Source organism: Schistosoma haematobium, chromosome 1 (genome assembly GCF_000699445.3).
Source record: "Schistosoma haematobium chromosome 1, whole genome shotgun sequence".
Lineage (NCBI taxonomy): Eukaryota > Metazoa > Platyhelminthes > Trematoda > Strigeidida > Schistosomatidae > Schistosoma > Schistosoma haematobium.
Genome location: NC_067196.1, coordinates 59010900 through 59037170, shown reverse-complemented (window position 1 = coordinate 59037170; position 26271 = coordinate 59010900). Strand labels below are relative to the sequence as shown.

The window sequence follows — 26271 nt, the reverse complement described above, 5'->3', positions numbered from 1 at the left end:
CTCTAAATGGGGACGGATAAAACTATTGAGGATTATATGGAAATTTCTTCCGTCAAACTGACCAAAAGTGCGCTTCAATGTTGCCAGTGCAAGGTTTGCTCGGAAGGCATTTTTGTCACAGTTAGCGTAAGACTCTAAATCGTAGGGCACCAGGACTCCTAAATCTTTTTCGACTTGGGATACTACTAGAGAGGGGTACATAAGTTATATCTGTAGTCTACGACATGTCGCAGATGGACTACTTTAAACTTTGAAATGTTAAAGGTAAGTCCATCATTATCTGCCCAAATTTGAAGTCGAGTCAGATCCTCTTGAAGTGCCTGTATATCGTCTTGGTTGCGTATCTCTCTCCAAAGTTTCACGTCATCGGCAAAAAGTAATAAGTCTGACGTTACTTGTTGAGAAAGATCATTTATGTAGATCAAGAAGAGAAGAGGTCCTAGTACTGAGCCTTGGAGGACCCCACTAGGACATTCCATAACCTGAGATAATGTGAAGTTAACTAGTAAGCCAATCGATTAGACGTGGTTTGATACCTAGTCGTTTGAGCTTATTGATAAGACATAAATGGTTAACCTTATCAAAAGCCTTTGCGAAATCTAGGTAGATGATGTCAACCTTTCCCTTGAGATTGAGGATGCTTGTCCATCTGTCCACCGCAGTCAGCAGGTTGGTTATACAAGAGTAGCCCTTCCTGAAACCATGCTAATGAGATGAGAAGAAATTTAGGGAAAGTAGATAGTCGTATAAACCGTAGCATATCAGGGACTCCATGAGTTTTGAAGGTAATGACAGAAGAGCCACCGGCCGATAACTTGAAGGTTCATTGCGTCGACCTCCTTTGAAAATTGGTGTAATGTGAGCCTACTTCCAATTTTCCGGTAGTTTGCCTCGGCTTAGCGAGTGTGAGAACATCACGCTAAGCGGCATTGCCAGGATTGAGGCTGCTCCCCTCAGTATAGCAGACTGGACCATATCCGGGTCAGGAGAAGTGTCTAGTCTTAAGTGCTGCAATTTCCGGAACACCAAGTCAGCGCTTAGTTTCACTTCGAAAAGTCCTATGGAATCGCAGATGAAACTGTCATCAGTAAAGTTAATGTCGGCCGGTTGAAATGTCTGAGAGTAGTGTTCAGACAGAAGGTTAGCGGTGTCGCCAACGTTGTTGGTCGGGCCGTTAAGACCTACTAGTTGAGAAACTCCAGTTTTGGCTTGACGAAGAGTGGCTGCATAACGGAATAAGCTTTTAGGATTAGAGGCGAATTTGTCCATAAACTTTTTCTGGTACTGAAGCCTGTCTTCTCTTATAGCCTTCGTGCATATATTCCTTATATGTTTATATTGCCTGTACGCTCCGTCATTGTCAGTTCGTTTGTATTCCGCCCAACAGTGCCTTTTGCGGCTTAGGAGGCGAAGGGTACGGTTCTTGATTATTGTAGGTGGCTTGCAGCTTTTGGGAACCGTTTGAGGAACTGAATGGTTTGTAGCACATATGAGCGTGTGCAGTAAGAAGTCCCAATGACCGTCCACATCGAGTTGAGGGTGAACATCCCAATCCACCTGTTGTAGATAGTCGTGTAGAGCTGGCACATTCAACTGTTTAAAATTCCAACGCAAGTTATTGGTGGAATAGCTTAGCTTAGCCTTGCTGACAAAACTGAAGGCTATGACGGCATGATCGCTTTTTCCCAGGGAGCCAGGATTGAGAGGTTGTCAACTAGAAATTCTTCGTTTGTGAATACAAAGTCTAAGCGCGATGGTGTCCGACTATTTCTCCAACGAGTTCCCGACCTCACATTTTCGTATAATCCCAAGTCGTCGATGAGGTTGAAGAACCGAGCTTCAATTGAGTTATCGCCTCCAGTATACGTGTGACCCATGAAGTTGACTCTAGGGAGATTAAAGTCCCCTAGAATCAGGATGTGTGTGAAACCGAGACCAGTAGAACAGGATAGCCCTTCCAGCATACGACTATCGTACTCGATGTCGGCAGTTGGCTTCTTGTAAATGACTCCGACTAGAGACCTCGAAGTACTAGACAATCTTACAGAGCCCCATATGGATTCCTCAAGATTGTTAAATTCGAGGTTATGAACTTGATGCACCTCCAAGCAAGAACATATGTATAGGGCTACTCCACCCTCAATTCCTGATTTCCTGTTGTTGCGGAACAAAGACATCCCAGGTAATGCTAACTCTTGGTCCGAGAACTTAGAAGATATACATGTTTCAGATATTCCTATTAGAGGGGCCTTATTAGCGTTGATAAGTTCACGTAATTCATTCAATTTGTTTGGTAGACTCGTGGCGTTCATATATAAGCAGTTTATGCTTTCAATTTGGAACGCGTGAGCTTCTTCCTGTTTGTCTGTATGAGCCTCACGTGAATGGGCAGGTAGCTTACCTATATGAGGTTTGCCGAGGTGGTAGGCCCTGTCCTTTACACTTTTTTATCGTCTAGACAGTCCACAAGTGGAATGATCAGACCCAACTTGCCTTTGTGTTTGGTCCTAGTTTCGTATGGCCTATCCGGGTGCATGTGGATTCCAGGTGTCAGTGGACGTCTGTTTGGACGAAATGCTTCCAGAGTTGCAGCCTCCATGTGGGATGATGGGAAGGTTATCTTCGTTAGATGGGGTCTAGGATCACCATCCTTCTTGGCTAGTCTCGTCACATGCTGAGTCAGTATGTGTTTGAGCCTCAAGGACTGTTTGATGAATCTCTATCCCCTGATGTCAGAGTTTGATTGAGTAGGGTCCGTATTTTCCTGTATACCTTGCACAATTATGTTTCTTCCGCGGAAAAACTTCTCACGTGATTCTTTAGGGGTGTCCCGTATGATATTGCGCTCAGAGTACGGTATGTCGGGCAATATTCTAACGTTACCATCGGATTTCAGCAAGTGACTGGCTAGCAAGACGTCCTCTACGTCGGTAGCATTCTTAAGTGTTACTCGAGGAAGCCTCGGGTGATTTAGATGCTTAGAATCCTTTCCTTGAGTGAGCCGGATGACCGTCAAAGGCTCGATTCTGGGACGTTTGCGCTTCTTGTTCAGTTCACCTCAGAGCATCCTATCATTTTTGTCCTAAAGACTGAGAGGACGGTCAGGATTGTCAATGAGATTCATGTTTATGAGAGAATCGTCACGAACTGTTGTTGATTTACCAGGTTTCCCGATGGGTTCAGGTTTAATACCTTGTTGTTTGGAGGTCAAGGCACGTTTTTTAATTTTGGGCTGTTTGATGTTCGGACGAACATTCTTGGGGGTAGACTGTGCGACCAAATCACCAGTTGTTTTCCGTACAACAACACTTGAGATGCTCAGCTTAGGCGGTGACACCTGGTTCTTTTGGGCTCCGCTAACGTGGGTCGAGTCACCTACAGGGTTTTGGGAACCACTGTTGTGCTCAGGGACCCTGAGCTGGGAGACCCGAGTTTACCTAGGGAGTCTAATACCGTCGACGTAATGATGGTGCTGAGCTTCATCATTAGTGCTTATGGATTCTCCATCGATGGTATACCTGTCGACATCCCTACTCTTGTGCTCATTGCGCGGTCTTGTTTGTTTGCCCGTTTTTTACTGTCGTTATCCAAGTTCGCTGATAAATTGTTGCACAGACCTGTCAGTAGGACGATGATGTTACTCAGCAAAACTACAGCGCCCGTGCTGCGCGTGACACTATCCACTTTCGGTCCGACTTGCTGAGTCTGTTGTAAGCAGTTGCCGTCAGATCTGTGCACGCTTCGCGGATCCAACCTTGGTAGTTGTCGCACTGCATGTCAGTTGCAACAGCAAAACGGCATCCCGGACGTTTGCATGAGTTTTTCATGACTATGTTGAAGCAAACTATGTTATAGATGCTTAGAAAAGCCTAAGACCGTGTAAATAGACTAAAAGACACACTGAAAACGGACAAAAATGGATAAAAACGAGTGAGATAAACTGAACTAGTCTTTACGTGAAAAACAAAAAAACCGAATAGTAAGCTGAGGCAAAACCACAGTTAACTATTAAACATGGTGAAACTCAAAAAAGTAATCTACCGAACGTATAGCTCAGGATAGATTCTTTAGAACTGAAATGGTACATTTGTTGCGTAAGAACACAGCAAAAGTTTGATAAATGCAAATCACGTTAGGACTAAACTTCGCGTTCGAGAAGCGCGACAAGTTACATATACAATTCAGGTAATTCCTCACTAGAAGTTTCCCAAGTTGGAGAAGATATGGGAATCTTGATGCTCTGTGAAATAAACTGTGACGAAAATACTTTCCATGCGAAGCTTCCACTGGTACCATTGAAGCTCATTTTCGGTTAGTTTGATAGTGGGACATTCCACCGAATCTTTAGTAGATTTATTCAGTCCTATTTAGAGTGTGGAGACTTTGCGTTTTCTTACTCACTTCAAATTAATAAGAATACATTGGGATCTGTCCAAAGGTGAGCCATGAATTCTGTTTGAGGGCAAAATTGAAACTGAAGTATGCTTTGTCCATTTTCGGTGAATGAGGTAATTCTTGCAGGCGGGACGTTTGGTAAAGAAGCTACAACTGCCAAGGCGTCATAATCCCTACTTAGATTGTAAGGTTCTTGCTTTTCTCCTTAACCGTGATTTATTTCCGCTAAAAGACGGCTTTTGTAAGGTTAAATTTGAAGTATGGTTTCCAGACACCTTGTTTCAGGTCTGTTGCTCTCGACCGTTCGTGGGGCTGCGATGTAACACGCCTATCACTTAATTTTATTTGAAATGGGTTCAATGTGGTCTTAGATAGGTCTTGCATGATTGAAACACTGTAGTTTCAGGTGAAAAATGCACATAAATATAGAATCCAGCGTATTTGCAAGTTAGTTCTGTGACCTAATGATCGCATGTTTCAATACTGATTCACAGTTCAGTGTAACGTGTTAATATTATTTCTGTGTTCTTTGATTTAGATTAGTACATGTACACTTCTAGACGTCGCCTTTTCGTCTCACACTGACGGTCATAAAGCAACCTACTAAACATACCGAAAGAGAAATTAGAGAGACATTCCTTGACAAAAATTAGGCGTGATAATTAGGAAATGCGACAGGAAGTCTCTTTTCTCATACGATGGTGAAAAGAAAGTTTTCGTATTGTCATTGGTTTGGAGTGTCGCTGGACTTACAAAGGATTTGTCTACTTTTTACCTAAATGTACGTGATCTCGGAACTTGTTGGTTTGTTTTCTGTAGCTCGAAAAGTTTATTTAGACTCTTAATATAGCAGTTAAAACGAACTGTTAGTAAAACTGTTGTAACAACAAGTTATTTGGAGTCAAAATAGTGACTCGGTCTTCCGAGCGAATTCCGAAAAGTAGACCCAGTTCGCAACCACTTCGTCAGGAACTTTGTATAAAGAAACCTTGTCTAGTTAGCAAAATGCTTAGGAATTAAGGAAGTTCTGTTGTGACACCACGCTGTAAAGACGGCACGGAACGTAAGCAGCATTACGTAAAACACTACTTTTCATGTAGGTTTATTAGGGATTCCTCACTTCTTCCTTTGAGTAACTTTTAACTAAATAACATCATTACTAACAATAGACGATAGGTATCGTCGCGTGGCACATTCAAGTCTTTCGATTATGATGGTAAATTTTTTATCCTGCCAGTCTATTTACTAGCTGGTCAAGTAAAGGTATAAAAATTCCATAGTCGCTTAGCGTTGCTCAAAGGGACTAGCATTTTTGTACCAATCTTAGCGTCCCTCAAGGAGGCCGCTATTACGAAGACTCATTTCTCCTAATCTTGTCACCTTGGTTCAGTAACTTGGTGCTTAAAGCTCTAGACTTTCAACCATTGGGTTACATTAAAACCTTGCCTGAACTATTTAACTCTGAACATATGGGTGATATTAGCAGTCAGTCAGTCAGCCAGCTACAAAGTAGGACCAGGCATATATATGCATCTGTCTAAGTTGCCATACTTCATTAGCACAACAAGATGAACACCGAATTCATAGTAGTTAGTTCACTGGTACTTACTTACGCCTGTTACTCCCAATGGAGCATAGGCCGCCGACCAGCATTCTCCAACCCACTCTGTCCTGGGCCTTCTTTTCTAGTTCCATCCAATTCTTGTTCATTTTTCTCATGTCTATCTCCATTTCTCGGCGTAATGTGTTCTTTGGTCTTCCTCTTTTCCTTTGGTCTTGAGGATTCCATGTGAGGGCTTGTTTTTTGATGCGGTTGGGTGCTTTCCTCAATGTGTGTCCTATCCACTTCATCAGATCCACCCTGTTCGTCAATGGTGCTGCCTAAATATGTAAGGGTTTTTACATCTTCCAAATCTTCTCCGTCAATTGTGATTGGATTGGTGCATGCTGTGGTGTATCGGAGAATCCTGCTTTTCCCTTTGTGTATATTGAGACCTACTGCTGCTGAGGCTGCTGCTACACTGCTCGTCTTCTCCTGCATTTGTTGTTGCGTTTGGGATAGAAGGGCCAGATCATCTGTGAAGTCTAGATCGTCCAACTGCATCCTAGATGTCCATTGTATCCCGTGTTTCCCTTCAGATGTTGACGTCTTCATGATCCAGTCGATCATCAGGAGAAAGAGAAGGGGTGAGATTAAAATTACTTCATATCTTCTTTTCTACCGACTAATTCTTTCTTCCTGAACTATATCCTTATACGCAATCTTTCTCATATATTATTACCAGTGAACTGGAAAAAACGCTAACCAGTTCACTGGTAATAATATATAAGAGAAAGATTGCGTATAAGGATATAGTTCAGGAAGAAAGAATTAGTCGGTAGAAAAGAAGATATGAGGTAATTTCAATCTCACAGTTTAAGGGAAGACTTTTACATAGTGTGTGTTTGCTGAGTTACATTTCTATTTTCGTACTGCATGTCATTTTAGACTACATATACTTAGAGCCCTGTGGTTTTTAGGCTTATGCATAGATATTTTATTTATTTATTGTACATTACTACCATGTTTCATTGAGTATAATGATCATAACGGTACTGCATAATATCTTTTGAAATGTATATTTGGTGAAGTTAAACAGTAGCAGCTGTAAAATGGATTAGTTGGTTGGGGCTAATAGGATCAATACTTAACTATCCGAAAAGGCATTTGTGAATGTAGTCTACTTAATTTGATGTCTACAAACTTTTCTAGGGTTTTTGTAAACAGTGAATCAGTGATAGAATCGGAGGACCTTCTATAGCTTCACTGTGGGTGTTATGACGTACCAGGGCATTAAACGACCATAATTTTATTCAAAATCTGTTGTTGTTATCTCACCTATCTGGTTAGCAGTTCATCATCACCTATAGATTTGTTGTCTGTGATCGCTATCCTGTCATTTTGATTGTGATTTTAGTTTTGAGTGTAGCTCACTAAATATTTCTCGTCTTATCATTCACATGTAAGTGCATCTGGAGGTTACCCTACCGTTGTTGCTACCTTGACGTGGTGGTCGGGCTTGCCTATCGTGATGAAGCAACCGAGCTATACTGGCTGGAACAACCGTTTCTCAAGGTCCTACCATGTCATACAGGTCGGTTGAAGAGCGGTAAAACTAAAAGCAACAAACCCAAGGTCCGAAGGCGAAGTCGTACTGCTGACTGTACAGAGGTGTGACAGCATTAAGGTGTTTCCTTCAGATAACCAGCATGACAGCGATGCTGCCTTCCCACAAGGAGGGGTGGGGTTAGAAAAGGTCGACCCTAAAAATGCACACCTCGCCTTATCCCACGGATGTCCGTCTCCGGCGGTAAGGTCTCAACAAGTACGGAGCTAACACAAAAATCACCCATAAAAAGGTCGTGTGTGACTGACCTCAAGCAGTTGTCCCTTGGGCACTGCGGTCACGCTCTCAGGTCACTAAGACCACTTCTAATCCAATTTCCTTTTCAGGCACCTCCAGAAGAACCCTTCCACGATGTGGGCAACCGGGAAGTGATAACCGCCCTCATACCTCTAACAGCACTCAAGACCACTGTATTCATAATCAACCTCCGTCTTCACTTCCTATTATTCCTCCTACATCGACTTTCAACTCTAAATTTCCTCTTTCGGCTTCCACCTTAAGTGTCACCATAGCCAACGATTCTAGTGCTCAAAACACTGTCCCAGGTCTACTGAAACCTAGCTCCGCACTACACATTGGAGCCTTCAACGTACGAACCCTATGTCAAATCGGTCAGCAGGCTTCCTTGGCTAAAACCCTAGAGTCTTACCATTGATGTATGCTGTGTCTCCGAAACACGCATACAGGATTCCAGTGTGGTCATTCACTTGACCTCACCTCGTCAAAACGGAGAGCCAATGAGATACACCCTCCATGTATCTGGTGACCCGATGGCTAGCTCTCGTGGACTGGCAGGAGTAGGGATAGCACTAAGCATGAGGGCCGAACAAGCACTGCTAGAGTGGATCCCCGTCAACAGTCGTTTATGTGCTGTTCGGCTAAACGGCTACGTAAGAACTCGGAAGAATAGGGACACACGTCGTTGCCTTTTTGTCGTTTCTGCTTACGCTCCCACTGACTACAGCTCAGATGAAGTGAAAGATGAATTTTACAGAAAGCTGTCCGAACTTCTGCAGAAAGCTAAACGCTCAGACATAGTACTCGTAAGGGGTGACTTTAATGCTCAGATAGGTAGTTTAAACCAAACAGAAAGGCATTTAGGTGGATATTTTAGTATCCCGGCTCAGCGAACAGATAATGGTGATCATCTGCTGCAAATATGCTCAGACAATCGTTTATTTTTAGCAAACACAAATTTTAAGCATAAGGAGAGACATCGTCCAACATGGCGACCCCCTACACCAAATCAACGATGGACTCAAATTGACCATATTGCCATCAGTCATCGTTGGAGAGGGTCGGTAGAAGATTGTCGCTCATTCTGGAGTACCTTCTTGGACTCCGACCACGCCCTAATACGGGCACGCATCTGCTTGCGCCTCACTGGACGCAAAAAAGCCACATTAAAAAGACCCATTAGAACTGAGTTGAGTAACGAAAAAACCAAAAGTAGGTTCCAGGAACAACTGAGGTCACACTTAGGTAGTTCTGAAAACGAGGCTGACCCAGATGTTGCTTGGAAAGCTATACAAACAGCTGTGGAAACAGCAGTGACATCTATTAGTGACTTAAACCACAGAGTTACAAAGAACCAGTGGATTTCTTCAAGGTCTATCACATTGATGGATTCTCGTAAACTCGTCCCATCAGGTTCTGAACATGATGAAGAGCGTAAACAAATCAGATCTAGGTTAAGAAAAAGTCTGAGGAACGACCGTGAGCAGTGGTGGGCAACGAAAGCAAAAGAGATGGAAAAGGCGGCGACTATAGGGAACACAAAACAGCTTTACAGACTAATAAAAGAAACTGGAATTGATAAGTCAAGTGAGATTATATCGGAAAAAGACGATACTCCCATCTGCTCCCAGTCCAGACGTTTAGAACGATGGGCGGAACATCTCAGAGAACAGTTCAACTGGCCTTCAGCTACTCTACAACTACCCTCCATTCCCAGACAGTGTGAATGGAACATTGAAGTAGGTCCCCCAACTCTTGCTGAAGTTCAAAAGGCTATAGTTAATCTGAAACGAGGAAGGGCAGCTGGTCCAGATGGACTGGCTCCAGAGGTCTTTAAGGATGGTGGTCCAATTTTAGCGATTAGGTTGACTAATATTTTAGCTAAGATCTGGGAGTCAGACGTTATCCCATCTGACTGGTCGCAACCACTTATCGTCCCAATATATAAGAAAGGGTCAAAATCATCCTGTGACAACCACAGAGGGATTAGTTTAACAAATATAGTATCTAAAATACTAGCCTCGATAATTATCAGACGCCTAACTAAGACTCGTGAACTGCAAGCACGAGAGAACCAGGCTGGCTTAAGACCTGGTCGTGGCTGCATCGACCACATATTCACCATTTGTCAGGTTCTAGAACATAGGCATACTTACCGGCGTCCGACAATGGTGGTCTTTCTTGACTTGAAAGCAACATTTGACTCTGTAGACCGCGAGATTCTGTGGCAGTGTCTGTCATTGAAAGGCGTACCCCAGAAGTACATAAACCTTGTGAGGGCTCTTTACTCGAACACTGCTCGTCGAGTCAGGGCTTATGGCGAACTGTCATCTACTTTTGCAACCTCAAGTGGTGTCCGTCAAGACTGTCCACTTTCTCCATTTTTGTTTAACTTCATCATAGACCTATTGATAGAAATAACATTCTCGTCGACTGAATTCTCGGGTATTGGTCTCCTACCAGGAGGTCCACTTATCGACTTAGAATACGCAGATGATATAGTCGTGTTTGGTGAAGACGCTGATAAAATGGAGTCTTCTGGTAGCACTAAGCAACAATGCCAGAATGTTTGGAATGCGTTTCTCTCCCTCGAAATGCAAGTTGTTGCTTCAGGACTGGTCTGCGTCAACACCTGAACTAAGGATAGGGAGTGAAGTAGTTGAACGCGTCGACAACTTCACTTATCTTGGAAGTCTGATCAGCCCTAATGAGTTGGTATCGGACGAAATCTCATCACGGATTCGAAAACCTCGTTTGGCTTTTGCCAACTTACGTCACCTTTGGGGAAGGCGAGATATCCGTCTATCAATAAAAGGAAGAGTATACTGCGCGGCAGTCCGTTCTGTTTTACTTTACGGCAGCGAAACATGGCCTTTAAGAGTAGAAGACACTCGTAAGCTACTAGTATTTGACTACAGATGCCTTAGAAATATTGCTGGGATCACCGGGTAAGTAATAGTGAGGTTAGACGCAGGGTATTAGGGAATGATGGTAAATCAGTTGATGAGTTTGTTAATCTTCATCGACTGAGATGGTTGGGTCACGTGTTACGTATGCCCGAATACCGATTACCACGACGTGCAATGCTAACCGGTGTTGGAGATGGTTGGAAGAAGGTTAGGGGCGGCCAAACCAAAACGTGGCATCAGTGCTTGAAGTCACTAACTTGTAGTCTGAGCCATGTTGGTAGATGCAGACTACTTGGTTGGGGTCCGCGTGACTATCGTAACCAATGGTTGTAGACTCTTGGTGACATGGCTCAGAATCGGTCACAATGGCGTTGGTGTATACACTCTCTGTCTTCTCTTAAACTAGGAGATTAAAATTGCTTTATATCTTTCTTTCTACGAACTAATTCTTTCTTCCTGTACTATATCCTTATTGCAATCTTTCTTTTATATATTACCACCTCTGAATTAACCACTTATATGAATCCGGTGTCCATCTTGTTGTGTTAATGAGGTATGGCAACTTGGACCGATGCATATATGTGCCTGGTCCTACGTTGTAGCTGACTGACTGCATCTGGAGGTACAATCTAACCGTATCTAAACTCATGACTTTCCTGTTTATGTACGTTATTCAAACATTAAGCCTAGATGTACTTGTTTTAAGTCAAATAAGTTACGGCATTTATCTAGTCACTTTTGGGACCTGGATATTCGTAGTAAGTGGTGACGAAATGCAGTTCGCATCTGACTTCTCTGGACCTGATCCACAGATAGAAATCCAATATTAGGTATTTTTGTCGTGTGCTCAATTAGACGATTTGCTAACACTCAGAAAGCGAGAAAACTTTTGGCAGAATTCCCTTTTCTTTCATCTAAAGTGTAACAAATGAGGATGTAATTGGAGATTATGACCAAACTATGATGTTTATTCTTACACTAATGTTTTGTCAGTTAACCCAATAGGACAGCACGCTAACAACTGTACCCCTTAAATTGAGTCAACGAGTTTCCGTTTCGCTGTTGAACTCGTTGTTATACATACATCTGATGTTCTACGGGTTGCTGTAGGTCTTCGGGTATGTGAATGGCTAATCTCAGTTTCTGAGGTGAGATCAAATAAATAGCCATACCTGGATTTATATACAAATTTAAAATACAGCGTAAATGCATTGGATTATATAGTTTCAACTCATGATCCCTGTTGTTTGGATGCACATATGGTTCAAACACCGAGCACAGCATGTTGACTGTCACACGGTTTTAGAAAACTCAGAGTAATATATTTTTCTGCTCGAGTCGTTTTATTTTTAAACGGAGGGTATAGTTGCAAGATAGTTGCTAGAGGCAGTCGACAGAAAACCCTAAACCTAGGTTTTATGCCATTGGGCACTCGTTAGCAAGGTATACATGTAAATTTAAGGTAAATTACGCTACTGGCAGATCCGATCCCGTGTTACCCAGCCATGCAGTCACATAAGCTATGGTTTTTTACTAATCGCCTTAAATTTCGTATCCGGTGACAGGGTTTAACGACTTCCAGCCAGTTTAGCGTGACAGAACGCATTAGGTGAAGTATGTGGTTATTAGATTAAGAGAGTGTCCAGTAAGTGAACTTTCATTTTATTCATTATTTTTGTTGTTATGAATGTATGAGATATAACAGTGACTCGGTACTCAAACTGAATCACATGAGTTTCATGGAAGACCACCTGTCAGCCTCGAAGGTATATAAAGACCAAATTTTCGGGAATCGAGATTTATTTTTAGTAGAGAATGTATCAACTACACTCTTAAGATATCCCCGTACTCCTGGCTATTCATCTAAACCGTTTATAAATGGATTTTCATCAACATATTGTCATGCTTTGTTTAGTATGATCGTTAATCATTCAAAGTGCTTTCAAGTCACTTGTCTTTTCAATGAAATCTGTTTTGTGCATATAATTCCGTCTCTGTACTGAATCATTAAATTTTAAATAATACGCAAGAAAATGTCCGGGCCGCTCCATATAGATTTTAGTCAGATAATCGTACTAATTAATGGTGATAACCAGATATTTTATACAACTCTTTTCTGTTATGTTCCTAGATATAGGTTATGGTCATCAAGAAGAAAATATCATTGAAGATTATTGTAATCGGAGATAGTGGGTATGTTTCATTTTGAACATTAGTGTTTAGTGTGCGAGTGTTGGGAAAACGTCTTTGATAACCCAATACATCGATAAGAAGTTCAGTAATCAGTACAAAGCTACAATCGGTGCAGACTTTTTTACAAAACAAGAGGTTTTTGATGACCGTCTTGTAACAATGCAGATTTGGGATACTGCTGGCCAGGAAAGGTTCCAGTCTCTCGGAGTTGCGTTTTATCGTGGTGCTGATTGTTGCGTCCTCGTCTATGATGTTACTATGACAAGTACCTTTAAAACATTAGATTCGTGGAGAGATGAGTTTTTGGTGCAATCAAGCCCTCGTAATCCCGAAAAGTTTCCATTTATTGTTATTGGGAATAAATGTGATTTAGATAATAGAGCTGTAAGTGTTTTGTTAACTTTTGTTACTGTGTATTTGCATTTGAAGCTAGTAGAGTCATTACATAACCTCACATATCCTCATGACCTTTTATAAAATATTTCGCCATTCTTAGTGTAAATCTACCAAAAGATGATGTTTTGGTGTATCTAAGCTGTTTTCATTATCCATATATATATATACTTCGAATTCCATAACGTTCTCACCTATCTAGAAAAGTTATTTGATCGAGGTACTAAAATCATTGTCAATAATCATTCTCTATATTTATGTTAAGCTTAGATCGATATTAAAAAAGTGACTTTTTCCTAATGTTTTGCTAAAAAATAACGAATTTTGTTGCGCAAAATAATGGGAACTAATTGTACTTCGGCGTGAGATTATTGAGCTCACGTTTTGATGGAATTATAATGGCATGTTTACATTTTTGTGGTCTGGAATTTGTAATTTCGTTTTTCTGATTCAAATTTTTGCTATTAAGTATTGAGTTATGATTGTCTTATCTATTCGAGGGTGGTTCGCTAAGTATTTTCTTCGGCGAGACTCTAATTTAGGGACGACCTTTGAACGAATCTTAAGTGACCTTGACAATTATTAGCCAATCAGAAAAAAGTTAGTATAAAGTGAACATATATTATATGAAAGTAATGAATTACAGTGGATATTCTTCTTTTACATGATTTAAAAACTTGTTAGGGTTTGATTAAGGTTCAGAGGTTCTGAATTCACAATGCATATGGAATAGGAACTCGTCCATAGGGTTAGGGTTAGGTTTACGGGTAAGGTTAGGGTTTAGGGTTAGTTGAGTGTTAAGGTTTAGGGTTAGGGTTAGGTGAGGGTTAGAGGTTAGGGTTAGGATGCTAACATACGAGTTTTTAAATCATGTAAATGAAGAATATCCACTGTAATTCATTACTTTCTTTTAATATATTTCTACTTTATGCTGTCTTCTGAATGGCTAATAATTGAAATTGCTCAAACGCTTCTGATTGGCTCGTCCCGAAATTAGAGTCTCGCCTTTTCTTCATTCAGATACTACCATTATTTCATATGGGATTTCTTGTCAGTGAACTAATTTCGAAAATTTTAGTATTCCATGTAAAATCATGCACTTAAATACTGCTCATTCAAGTCAGCTGTGTAAGAGCTTTCTTATTGATAAGATATAGTATCTGTAGTAAATTTATCTTTAACAATCTTAGGAATCCAAGTGTCAGTGAGTTACAAACAGAAATGATTACCAAGCATCGACGTATTGATAAAATATTACATCCAGCATATTAGCATCACATAAGTTCTCATTCTGTCTGTTGAGTTTGCATTTTATTACTTTCATGCTCACATCAGCTAAACTAAATAAACCACCTGCGTCAGTAAATTTGAACATAACTGGAAAATTTACACCATTAGAAGGGATGGTCGATTTTATAGTAACTCAGTAATAATCTCTTCGGTTTAAAAATGTAGTTAGTTGTAAGTGGCAAATGAAATGTGTGAAAACACTGAATGTTAATTCGATTTTATACCGCTGTTAATCTAGTCATCAAAATTTGATTTTCTATTCAAAGATTGACGTATTTTTATCCCAGTTTTTTCAGATTATTCGTTTGTTTTCGAGAAAATAATGCCCATTTTTACTTCTTTTAGGACAGTTAACTTTTAAAGAATATGGAGTGTCGCTTTTTGCATACTTAATCGGCTTTAGAAATATACAAGCTCTCTTTATTTTTAGTCGTCTTATGCAACACCTTTCGGTTGTGATTCATTGCTATGAGGAACTCTATCGATGTATGCTTATTATTACGCAATAATAGAAATTTAGGTAGGCCGAATGAGGATTATCATCCTTCTAATGTTGAACTACTTTAACTTAGTTTGCACTGCTTAACATTCACAACCGAATGTGTGTTTACAAACTTCCCGTTTTAACAAAATCTTCCAGAGGTCACTTCAGTTACATTTTATGGTTGGATTTTTATGATAAACTGGTTGATTGATGTAAATTTTTCCTCACAGGTAACTCACTCTCTATGACTTTTGTCTCACTTGACAAGATATCTAATATCATTGTTCTCCTCTCCAAAAATAGTTTCTGCACAATTTTAGACATGTTTCGTATCTTAATTGGTAAGTGTACGTTTTTCTCATTTTATGTAGGTATCTGAAAATCGTGCAAAGCAATGGTGTCAGGCAAATGGTAACCTTCCATATTTTGAATGTAGTGCTAAAGAAAATACAAATGTTGAGAAAGCTTTTGCTCATATTATAAGAGTCGCCATAGACGAAGAGTCTGCGGTGAGTTTTCCCTTTTTATCGTAAGATTAATTGATAACTATTTTGTCTTGTTAAACAACATTGTTCATTTAGACTATTGTCAGCTATGGCCTATTTACTAGTGCACTGTTTTTATCTGACATGTGTAAAGCTTTTTACTCTTCTGTATGTCGACTCTATTAAATAAATATCCAGTGTTTGGAATTTCCACCTGAAGTTACAAAATTAGTAGGAATGTACTCTTGAGTTGAAAAACGAAAACATTGTGATTTATGACTGTTAATCGTGTGCTAACGCCACGTGGTAAATTCGCATCGGCCGTTTCAGCTTTGGACTAATATGTAACTTTCCAATATAATTATTATCAGTTTTGTATAAGGGGTAGCTACATATCTTACCGTGTCCACAAGTTATCCAAGTTCGGCAGCCTAACCTAAACCTTATATATGCGTGTCGATATACTCCATTTAGTCTGATATTACTAATTTCGATCACATGAAATTGTTGGTCTTTTGAATACTATAAACTTTGGAATATTTTAGGTGAATAATACCAAATTGCATATATTATAGAAAATACTAACTGAAAATCAATATTTTAAGCTTATTTTTTCTATGAAAGAAACTAATCTCTGTAAAGGCAAGTTTTGTGTATGAGTTTAGTAAATCAATATTATGAACTATTCGCTTTCATATTTCGCAACTTAGTTACATGTTTTAAATTAAGTAAGGGTTTAAGATGACCAATTTTCGGATTCCAGTTGCAGTATGGTTTAAAAAAACATATTTGATCTCTTAATCACATCGATTCATACATCAGTCACGTTTAGCAATAACGAGCTAAACTAGCTTGTGTTTATGTCATTTAAGTTACAATTATTGATTAAATCATATCTATCCATCACCAGTCAGTTATGATCAAATTTTTGTTATTCGGTTGAATATTTATTAGTTTAAGCACCATTTATTATTGAATCACATATTTTACGTATTCCACAAATGGAGTTTTTATTTTTAAAGATTCAACTGGGCTAGACGTACACTTTATACTTTTATTATCATAACAGTATTGGGTTTTTTAACCAATATTTTACGTGCGTATATGTCATATGTAACTCGTGCTATTGATTTGTATGCTAATAGTTGTGCAGATTATTGAATTTAGTTAGCTTTTAAAGACTCTTCTAGTTTTGGTCGCCTACATTAGAATGTCTGCCAATGTATTTACTTTATTATTTGTTTCCTTCAGTTTGTAAGTCTTGAGATAAGCCAAATCAGTGACCATGTATCAGCGCCTTCGGTCCATAGTGCTGATGTTATTTTATTGAACAAGGAATGCTGTGTGACTGATCGACCAACCTAAAACTATGGGAACATAGTGAGTTTGTTAAAAAAAAGTGTATAAAGTTGGTTGATATTCGCCAACCGAGTGAATCTGCAGTGTCAGACACGTGTTCTATGGTGCTTTGATTGGAAACGTCTTAAGAGAAAATTCACCCTTAAAAATTACACATTGAACGTTATCTTTACTGTACCAAGCGACTTTAATCATAGTTTTTTTTAAATTCTGTACAACCTGTGAACGTTTTAAACCAATAATTTTTATAAATAGTAGCTTAGGCTTCACTGTATCCTACTTCTGTTGTCTTAAATATTTTAAAAAACCCTTGACAGTTCCTCCATACTTTTTTGAACCTAATCCAGCTATTTCGTATCAAAAGGGAATTTATTCTCAGTTTATTGTGTCATTAGCTCATTTTCGTGATCATGCACATAGGTACATAGTTGCTAGTTAACGGTTAATACAAATGTGTTCAACTTTTAAAAAGTTATTACTTGTGCATCTTATTAATGAGACCAAATCGGTTGTTCTATGTTTGTTGTCACAAAATTGCGGTGCTGTTATCGGCTGACTTTTTACTTTATCACTCGGTAAAGTTCAAGGAAAAGAAAATAATAAAAGTTCGATACATTTGTCGTACCCATTTCTTAAAAAGGTTTGGATTTTGTATCACCAACTATTTCAGTCGCACTTGCCATTAATCTGACAGATTATCTAAAACGTCAAACTGAGATGTGATATAATGTATCGACTAAGTTGATTGCATTTCAAACTACCATGTCACAAGAAATCAAGAAGGAAACCGAGTAAGATAAATAAACTCCCTTAGGAAAGTAGAAATATCCCACTATCTGTTAAATGTAGAATAAACCCATTTGTGTTAATGCAACTGATTAATAACTGTTAATTATATATTTAATCACTAATTTAGACTCCCTTTTTAATTCGCACTGTGAAACAAACTGTCCCACATATACTTGGGCATTTGACCACTGACCAATCTTTTTTTATTAGGTTACATAACTTCCCTGCTATCATCCCATCACCATAATTTATTAAATATTAGCTTCTGTAGTAACCCTACACCTTACTAGAACTTAATAACAACAAACCTGAGATGAGGAAATGGGTTTAAATCATGACCACTAAATTTTGCGTCAAATATGCCCTAATTGATCGGTTTTGAATTGTAGGCATACTTACCGATACCTGGCCGTAGTCGTATTTTACCTAAGAATGCATTCGATTCTGACTGATGGTAATCGAAACGCGCAGCAAAAAATGTGTAGTGAAGATGTTGTAATTGAGTACTATTGATCAGTTTAAGAACACCAAATTGTTCTGAACCAATTATATCAGGCGAAATTTAACTGGACTGCCCATACTCTTCACTTTTGCTTAGTTCTGTTATGCACATACTTTTAGAGATAATAATTTCCTATCTAACTTCATTAATTCATCTCCCAACAGGAGACGATGGTCGACTAAATGCATTCAGAAAACATTTCCTTCCCTGTAAATACGGAACGCTGCTTCAATTACTGGTCTACATCAATACCTAAAGTAGCTGAGCTTTTTAGGCATTTCAATTATTGCATAAGTTTCATTAATACTAAGGTTTTGGGGCTAATGAAATCTCAACATACTAAACGCTTTCTACTCCAAACATAGGTTAAAAAGGTCTTCCAGCTAAATTTCTAATAAGTACATTCGAACGTAGACATCTCTTTCAAAGTGTATGTACATATCTCAAGAAGAACTTTTTCTTCCAGCTCTGTCACTGTCCAGTAGTTATGTTATATGTTGATAATCTGATATATGAAGCCACCAAGTCAAGTTTTTAACGAAATTTAATATTGATACTCATAAACATTGGCTATTTCTACTACTAATTTTATTATCATCCTTGTGGATATATACATTGTAGTCCAGTTCATGTAAGGGACAATTTACTTGGGAATTGATTTTATTTATTTCAGAAGCCATAAAGTACATGTAGCGTGTTTTCATCTTATTCAAGATAATTAAAATCGCTTAAATTCTTTTTTCTGTACAGTTCAATCGTATCTGCACCATATAATTGTAATAAGTTGTTAATATGTGCTATTCAACCAGTTTAATCAAAATCTGAATTGTCATTTCCTTCAGTATTGTTATAGAAACTTATTTTAGCGCCATGTAGTATAGATGTATTGTCAACAAAAGTTATCTGACAAAAATCAGTGAATAAAACTTTATTGTAGTGTATTTGATTCTTTTAGATCTATGACTAAAAACATTTGATACATTCAAATCAAAACCGCATTTTTGCTTTGTTTCAACGTTTATGTTCACTAAAACGCTATATTTTTATTAACTTTTAATATTAATGTGATTTTTTTCTTTATAGACAAATCTACACTCTGACTATCCTGATAGTATTCGTTTGGGAACAGAAGAACAAGAAAATCAAGACAGATGCAGATGTTAAGGTCATTCTTTTATTGTTTCTTTTTCTCATAAACATCATCAACATTATGGTTCCTCATCAGTTGCAAAAATCTAATACTACTACTACTACTACTCTGTGCGATAATTACATTGTTTCTTCTAATTCACATTTTATAGCTTAATAAATGGAACTTATTGATAATTGGTTATTCACTATCCAAACATTCATTCTTATACATAAATTTATTGTTGAAATATATATAACGAATAGTCAATTCTAATGATTAGTTTTTAACTATGCATATTGTTGTAATTTTTCTCATTTATATGTTTTGATTGTTCAGCATATTATATGTTGAAAAGATTTGTGACAATTGTTTTGTTTTTCAAACTCATTTTACCTTTCTATTTAATATAAAATAGTTTCTATAGAATCCTGATTCTATGATGTTTGTTTTTTTGTTTGGTTTTGTTTTCATTGTTTAACAATTCTATCATGATTTATACGAAACAAAGATAAGTATTTATTCTTGAATGGATCTACATACCAAATAAATTAAACTTACTGATTTGGCTTGTTATTGATCATCTTTATTGGTTGAAAAAATTCGTTATAAATACTACTGTCATTTTTTAATGTTATTACGTTGTTTTTGTTTTGTTGATTTCATATAATTAATGTGTATATAAAGATCTAATTATATAACCTACTTCATGTAATTATTACATGATTTATAAATCACACTTTCTCTTCTGATTTTTCATTACAATTATTATGTTGCTATTGTTATTTCAGACCAATGTTTAATTGATTTCTTGAATTTTCTAACCTTTACATCCGTACTCTAACTCCTGCTAAATCGCCTCATAGGGTAAGAATAATAAAAGAGTACAGATAAACTAACAGGGAATCTAGGTTTCATTACTAAGGTTTGGCTTGATATTTCAAATAAATTGAGCATCGGGTAGATTGTTATATATATATATATATATATATATATATATATATATATATATATATATATATATATATATATATATATATATATATATATATATATATATATATATAAATAATTAGTCGCCAAAAAGCGAAATTTTATACAAAATGTTTCAGATTGTGACAGATATCCTATGTCAAAGAATAATCGAGTTCACTTAACACCTTGTTTGCAGAGTCCATTTGGGCTTTTGTTAGATTTCAGGTCCAGTGGTTTCATGTAAACGTCATAATTAGCTGCCTAAATATCAAAAGAAAATGAAGCAGTCAGAAAGTTGAAATATGGCCCAAGAACTTTGATATCTCCAAAAAGTATATGATACACCTTAACCAAGGATATAATTTACTAAAATAATTATAATTCACCTAATATTGATAAACTTGAACTAATATCTAACGCCTTTAGTAAAACGTTTCCTAAAATGTTGATATAAATTAGTGTTTCTTTAAAATTTCAAATAACTTTAGTCCTGTTCGCTTTTTTTTTATCTTAGCTCTTATTGATTTCATTGGTTATATAAAATCCTGACTGGCTATACTTTTCCCAGCTCTGACCCAAACAGTTCTTAAGTATCTTTCTCACCTGGGCGGGTTTATAGCTAACTTGTCTGGTTCTGGGAGATATCAGAATCTTATGACATCTTAGTTTTTTTAGTATTTTATACTTTGACTACCTATGTAATGTAATAACAATTGTACTCAAGACAAATTGCCTTTTGTGTGTATTCTAGGGATTTATCTAACTTTCCGTTAATAGCTTAAATATATCCTCTTTCAAAATGTACCATGTTTGACAAAAAATTGGAAATTAATTAATTTATTTACCCTGCTAGATGGAGAGGCGCGAGATCAGATCCACTGAATTTCACTCGTACTAGGACTTCCAACCACCACATTCGATTTGCAATCATCAACATCATTTCAGTTTCAGTTCCCTTTTTCATAGTAGTACTGATGATAATAATAACGTGACATTAATAAACTTAAAAAATCTGTCAAAACAACGTGTTCGTATGTGAAAACTCATCAACATGCAGAATCATATGATTGAGATAAGAACGTTTCATTAAAAAAACAAACTGATTTATTTATCTAATGTTGCAATTAATTGACTCAGTATTGTATTCATAATTCAAAATCACATCTTATTGTGTGTACTAGTCACAGTAAAGTTAAATGGAAACATGTGCTCCCCAACTTTTAGTTTACTTTTGATGTAAGCTGAACTACACACCTACTGACGAAACATTAAATAAATATTTCGTAAATCTCTGTTTAGTTCCGATATACTAATGGATTTGAATGAATCTTTTTGTCACAAATTAATTTAGATTAATATTTTTAGTATGGGGTTGTGGAGATTATTGGATTTCATTGAAATCATGAACCGGTCTATGCCTACTATTATTAGTAGTATTGTGTTGGTGTTTTTATCACTGATTTACGAACTGTTCCAGTCTAATAAGATAACTGAACGTATCAGGAGAACTTGATTACTTCTGATCATCAGACAATGAAACCGACATTTTAGCAAATTACAACTCACACAATTATTCTGCATAAAAATTTCGAAATGTGTTGACTTTTAAAATTGGTTACTCATTAAAGTGTACGAAATAATAATATAATAATAATATTTAGATTCTAAATGAAATATTTTTCTTCGCAGCCTAAAATGCCTTTGAAGATATTTTAACTGTTCTATGGATCAACGTTCGATTTGATGAAAAACATTCCTTACATTAGAATGTACCTTTATATAACATAAATCGGTATTAGTGTATATTTTAAGATAAAAGATCTTATGCGCGAAATCGACAATAGCTATCACGTTTCTAGTGTTTTTTTTTAAAACATATTTAAGTAGGTAGTGACCTAATTGTTGGAGAGAACTTTTGAGCTCGTAGAATTTCTATCATTCGAATATTTTCACCAGAATGGACTATATCAAAATTGAATCACTGGTATTTATTCTCATTTAAATTTCTCCTGCATTTTTTTGTTCGTTTTTTTTACTACAGAATCATGAGCGAATCAACAGTTGAAGGTGGCGTTATAGACGATTTGAGAAAGTTAACTACAATCGATGATAGCTGCCCTAGTTGTCGTGCAGTCGGCTCAATTATCCCTTTAACCCTGTCTGCTTATATAATGTATGCGTGTAAAGATGAAGCCTCCAAGTATGCTGGTGTAAAAAAAGTGTCATATTTGACTCTATGCACTAGTATGTCATTGGGTAAGTTCTGTGAATATTTAACCTTTTAATATTCTACCTATTCGAATATATTCCCAATAGATACTTCAGCAGAATAAAACATTACGTTTCAAATCATTAGCATACCTAAATTCATGATAAATTTCAAATATTACACAAAATAAATGTGATAAATTTTAATTTAAAGTATAAACTCTATCGTTTTTCGTCAATTACTTGAAAAAATTTCCATTTACATAAAATAATATTACAATGGTTAATTACAAGCACATAAAATACTGAAATCATCTTATTTAGAAGCTGGTACATTACTTTGATAACTCAGGTTACCGTACATTTATTATAGAAAGAAAAACACTGAATCAACCAAGGAAAATAAAATTCAATTAGCTTAGAGAAGCTAGAAATAAAACTTGTTAACCATTTCCAAAATATTATGATTTTCTTTAGAAGAAGGATTTTAAAGTCCTCAATCATCAATCTCGATACATATCATCTTTAACCATCCACTTATACAATCTCATAGATTCTATGGATTCTCTCATGCTTGCAAGACTTTGATATTTTTTATTGTCACCATTATTATCCTCACATTCTACTAACCGTAACCGTTAAACTAATCTTATTAAATATTTATAATCTTAAGCTCAATGAGGAATTACTGGTAATAAGTATTTACATAATTTGTGTATTCAAAAACAATTTGTCCTTACACTTAACCTACCCTATCCAGAGTGGTAATCATATTGTTTTTGTGTACTTTAATATTTTCTTTTCTTTATCATGGCTTATCTCTAACCTGTTTAGTTGACCTTTTAATTTTCATATAAAAATGTTTTAACAAGTATAGAAGTGTGATCAAATTGTTTGAAATGTATTGCGCAAATATATCACATAGTTCTGATAAAATTCGTCTTCGTGTTTCCCGATTATCAAAATGGTAATACTTAAATAATAATAATAATAATAATAATAAAGAGGAAAATAAGTTTTATTATCAGGTTATATCTATGAAAATCTCAGCGATCGAAATAAAGTAATTGCAACATTTCACCCGTCAGCTTATTTCGAGCATAATATTTCGAAACAATCAATAAATTATTTCATATAAGTACGGTCAAAACAAATCTTAATAAACAATTATTTATTCAATATTCACACTCTGAATTTAGCAGTTTATAGCGTGTATGTGAGTCATTAGATGTTAAATTTGTTCTAATTTCATCATATGACGCTATGTATATAAGTATATACTATTCTTATCTAAATGCATTAGTTATCTGTAGCCCTCAACTATGAACAAAGTGATATTAGTTATCCTCATCGTCTATAGAACTAAAATTAGATAATATAGAATAAGTGGAATGTGGCTAGTAGTAGAATTCAAAAAGTACGTTCCATTCTCTTCAGGACTTGTCAACTGGATTTACCTGCACCCCGGAGTTGATGTTTACTGTGAGATTTAAGCTCACTACTATTCGCTTCAAAGGTCATTACAGATAGCCAATCATTTGTGTAACGGGTATGAGTTTTAATTCAATTTGAAATAGTTTGGATTATCTCTTTGTTAATATTTGGACTGGAATTTGATCATTCTTGGTTTGATATGTGTGGATCCTATACGAAGTCTTGTGCATCAAGTCCTGGAGTGAATATCAACTCTGAAATGCAGGTACATCCATGTGATGAGACCCAAATAAGGCGAAACACGCATTATGGATTCCACTCCTAGCTACATTCTATCTATTTCATATTGACTTGTGTCATAACGACTATATCGGGACAATCCGCACAAGATACACTTATTCCAAACCAAGAATGATTAAATTTCAGTCAGAATATCAACAAAGGGATAATTAAAACTATTTCAAATTGAATTTAAAACTGGATAGTAGTAAATTGTCCTCAGAATGTATTGATCGGAGGATAAACAATTGTATTCGTCTTATTCATGTTACTCAAAAGTCAAAAGCATCTAGTCATGATAGTTGGATGTATGTTGTTGCTGTTCACATTGCTTGAGGTGTAGATTGATGCAGCAATTGAAGACCCTGTTATACCTCTCTTTTTATTGACTGGTTAGTAATTACCATGTTGCAATTAGTTGCACTTCATCTCTTCTATTTAAAATGTTTGAGTTCGTTCATATGATAGGACCTTGACTAGCAGCCTTTCTTGTTAAAACTTGGAAACTTTTTCCAAAGCACTTTCATTTCACCGAAACGATTTTCTGTCCAACTTTTGTTAAATCTATTCTTAAGTTTGCTGAGGTTTTATGAGCATATAGGAATGTTTCAAACATTGTTTTCTTTCGTCATTACATCCAGTTGTTTGAGTGTCCCTCCTACATGTAAAACATTACGGTATACTTTATTTCATATGCATAATATCTTTCTCTTCACATGATACCAAATTCTTAACTATCGTAGTAACTTAGCTTCGTTAATCAATCATTTTGATAACTGTTAGCATATAAATCCCCAACGGTGTTTGAAATCAGAAGGCAGTAAGTAGCGGCGACCACAGTTTATTAACGGATAGCACAATTGACAAAGTTATGAGCACATCGAGCGAATTTGAAGCATAGAGGTTAGTATATGTTTGCGAGACAATACATAGGCAAATTTATAGTGAAATCAAATTAGGCACAGCTAGGCAAGGCAAAGGCTAATTATAGGATTCGAGTACATATATACATGGGGAAGAGAATGAATCATCGAGAGGTATTTAAACTATCAACACTTTAGCTAGAGTCTGCTATGTGATCAAGCGTACACGTTTATACAGACATGATCATAATAAAACAAGGAGATAGACGAATTGTTACTGTTAGAATAACGTTGTCTATCAAATAAGTTAGTTAAAGGGCTCAACAAAATTACCCACAAACAAAACTGACCGTAGGAGAGTTGCTATATTCTCACTTATGTAGAATTAACAATAACGTTGGTTCTGAAATATAATTTTATATCATATCTTTGAAGTATTTGTTTACTGTCTGTGTAAATATGGCTCAACCCGTTTGCTACTTTTCTCCATGCTAAAATAGGCAGTTCTGTTAATCGGATTTCTCGCAACTGTTATATTTGCCTATAAAGTCTGTACTGACTTATAATTTAGATATTTGTGCTTTATGTGTTACTTTCTGGATTGAATTTCGTATTTTGAAAAAAATTTATTCATTCGTTTTTGTTTAGTTGTAACAAAAGTATTATCCGCTTACTGTAAGTTTTGGTGGAAACGCAAGTTTTATGATCGGCGTTGTTTTCCATCTAACTAATAATACAAATTTCGATCAGTATCCGATCCTAAACATTTGCATATAATATTTAGGGATCTGTCATTGAACCAAAGCTCAAACCAAGCTACCGAGTCGGACATGGAAGCCACCTACTTTGAATCACTAATATTATTACAAATATTATTAGACATATAATACCTTTTATATATTCGACTGTAAACCTTTGTGAAAATGCTCTTTCAACTTTTGATAAACCTTTACATATATTATATTATGCCATGTCATCATCTGTCAAAACTACCTTTTGTGTCACCGTTTGGTTGTTTCTATTATATATAAAAACGTAATATTATCGTTTGTAATCTATAAGAAAATCAATTGTATAAACTAATTTGAATAATAATTCGTCAGATCACTTTTTGTGTAGACTGAGTAATTAAACTCTTACCATGTAAACAGAATTTTAATTATTATTGGTACATGATTAT

General features: G+C 36.5%; 1 protein-coding gene across 2 annotated transcripts; it reads left to right on the top strand.

Moving 5' to 3' along the window:
* The first annotated feature begins 4501 nt into the window (after nt 1-4501).
* Nucleotides 4502-20262, top strand: RAB7A_1 (Ras- protein Rab-7A). 2 transcript variants are annotated; one of them, XM_012941537.3, is made up of 5 exons: nt 4502-4579; nt 12840-12901; nt 12940-13285; nt 15440-15577; nt 19287-20262. In XM_012941537.3, the coding sequence occupies exons 2-5, from the start codon at nt 12849-12851 to the stop codon at nt 19365-19367; spliced, it is 618 nt and encodes a 205-aa protein (XP_012796991.2). In that variant the 5' UTR covers nt 4502-4579; nt 12840-12848; the 3' UTR covers nt 19368-20262. The 2 variants fall into 2 exon arrangements, with proteins under 2 accessions (XP_012796991.2, XP_051074637.1); XM_051209204.1 differs by having other exon boundaries at nt 12840-13285; nt 19287-20069.
* Nucleotides 20263-26271: the final 6009 nt, after the last annotated feature.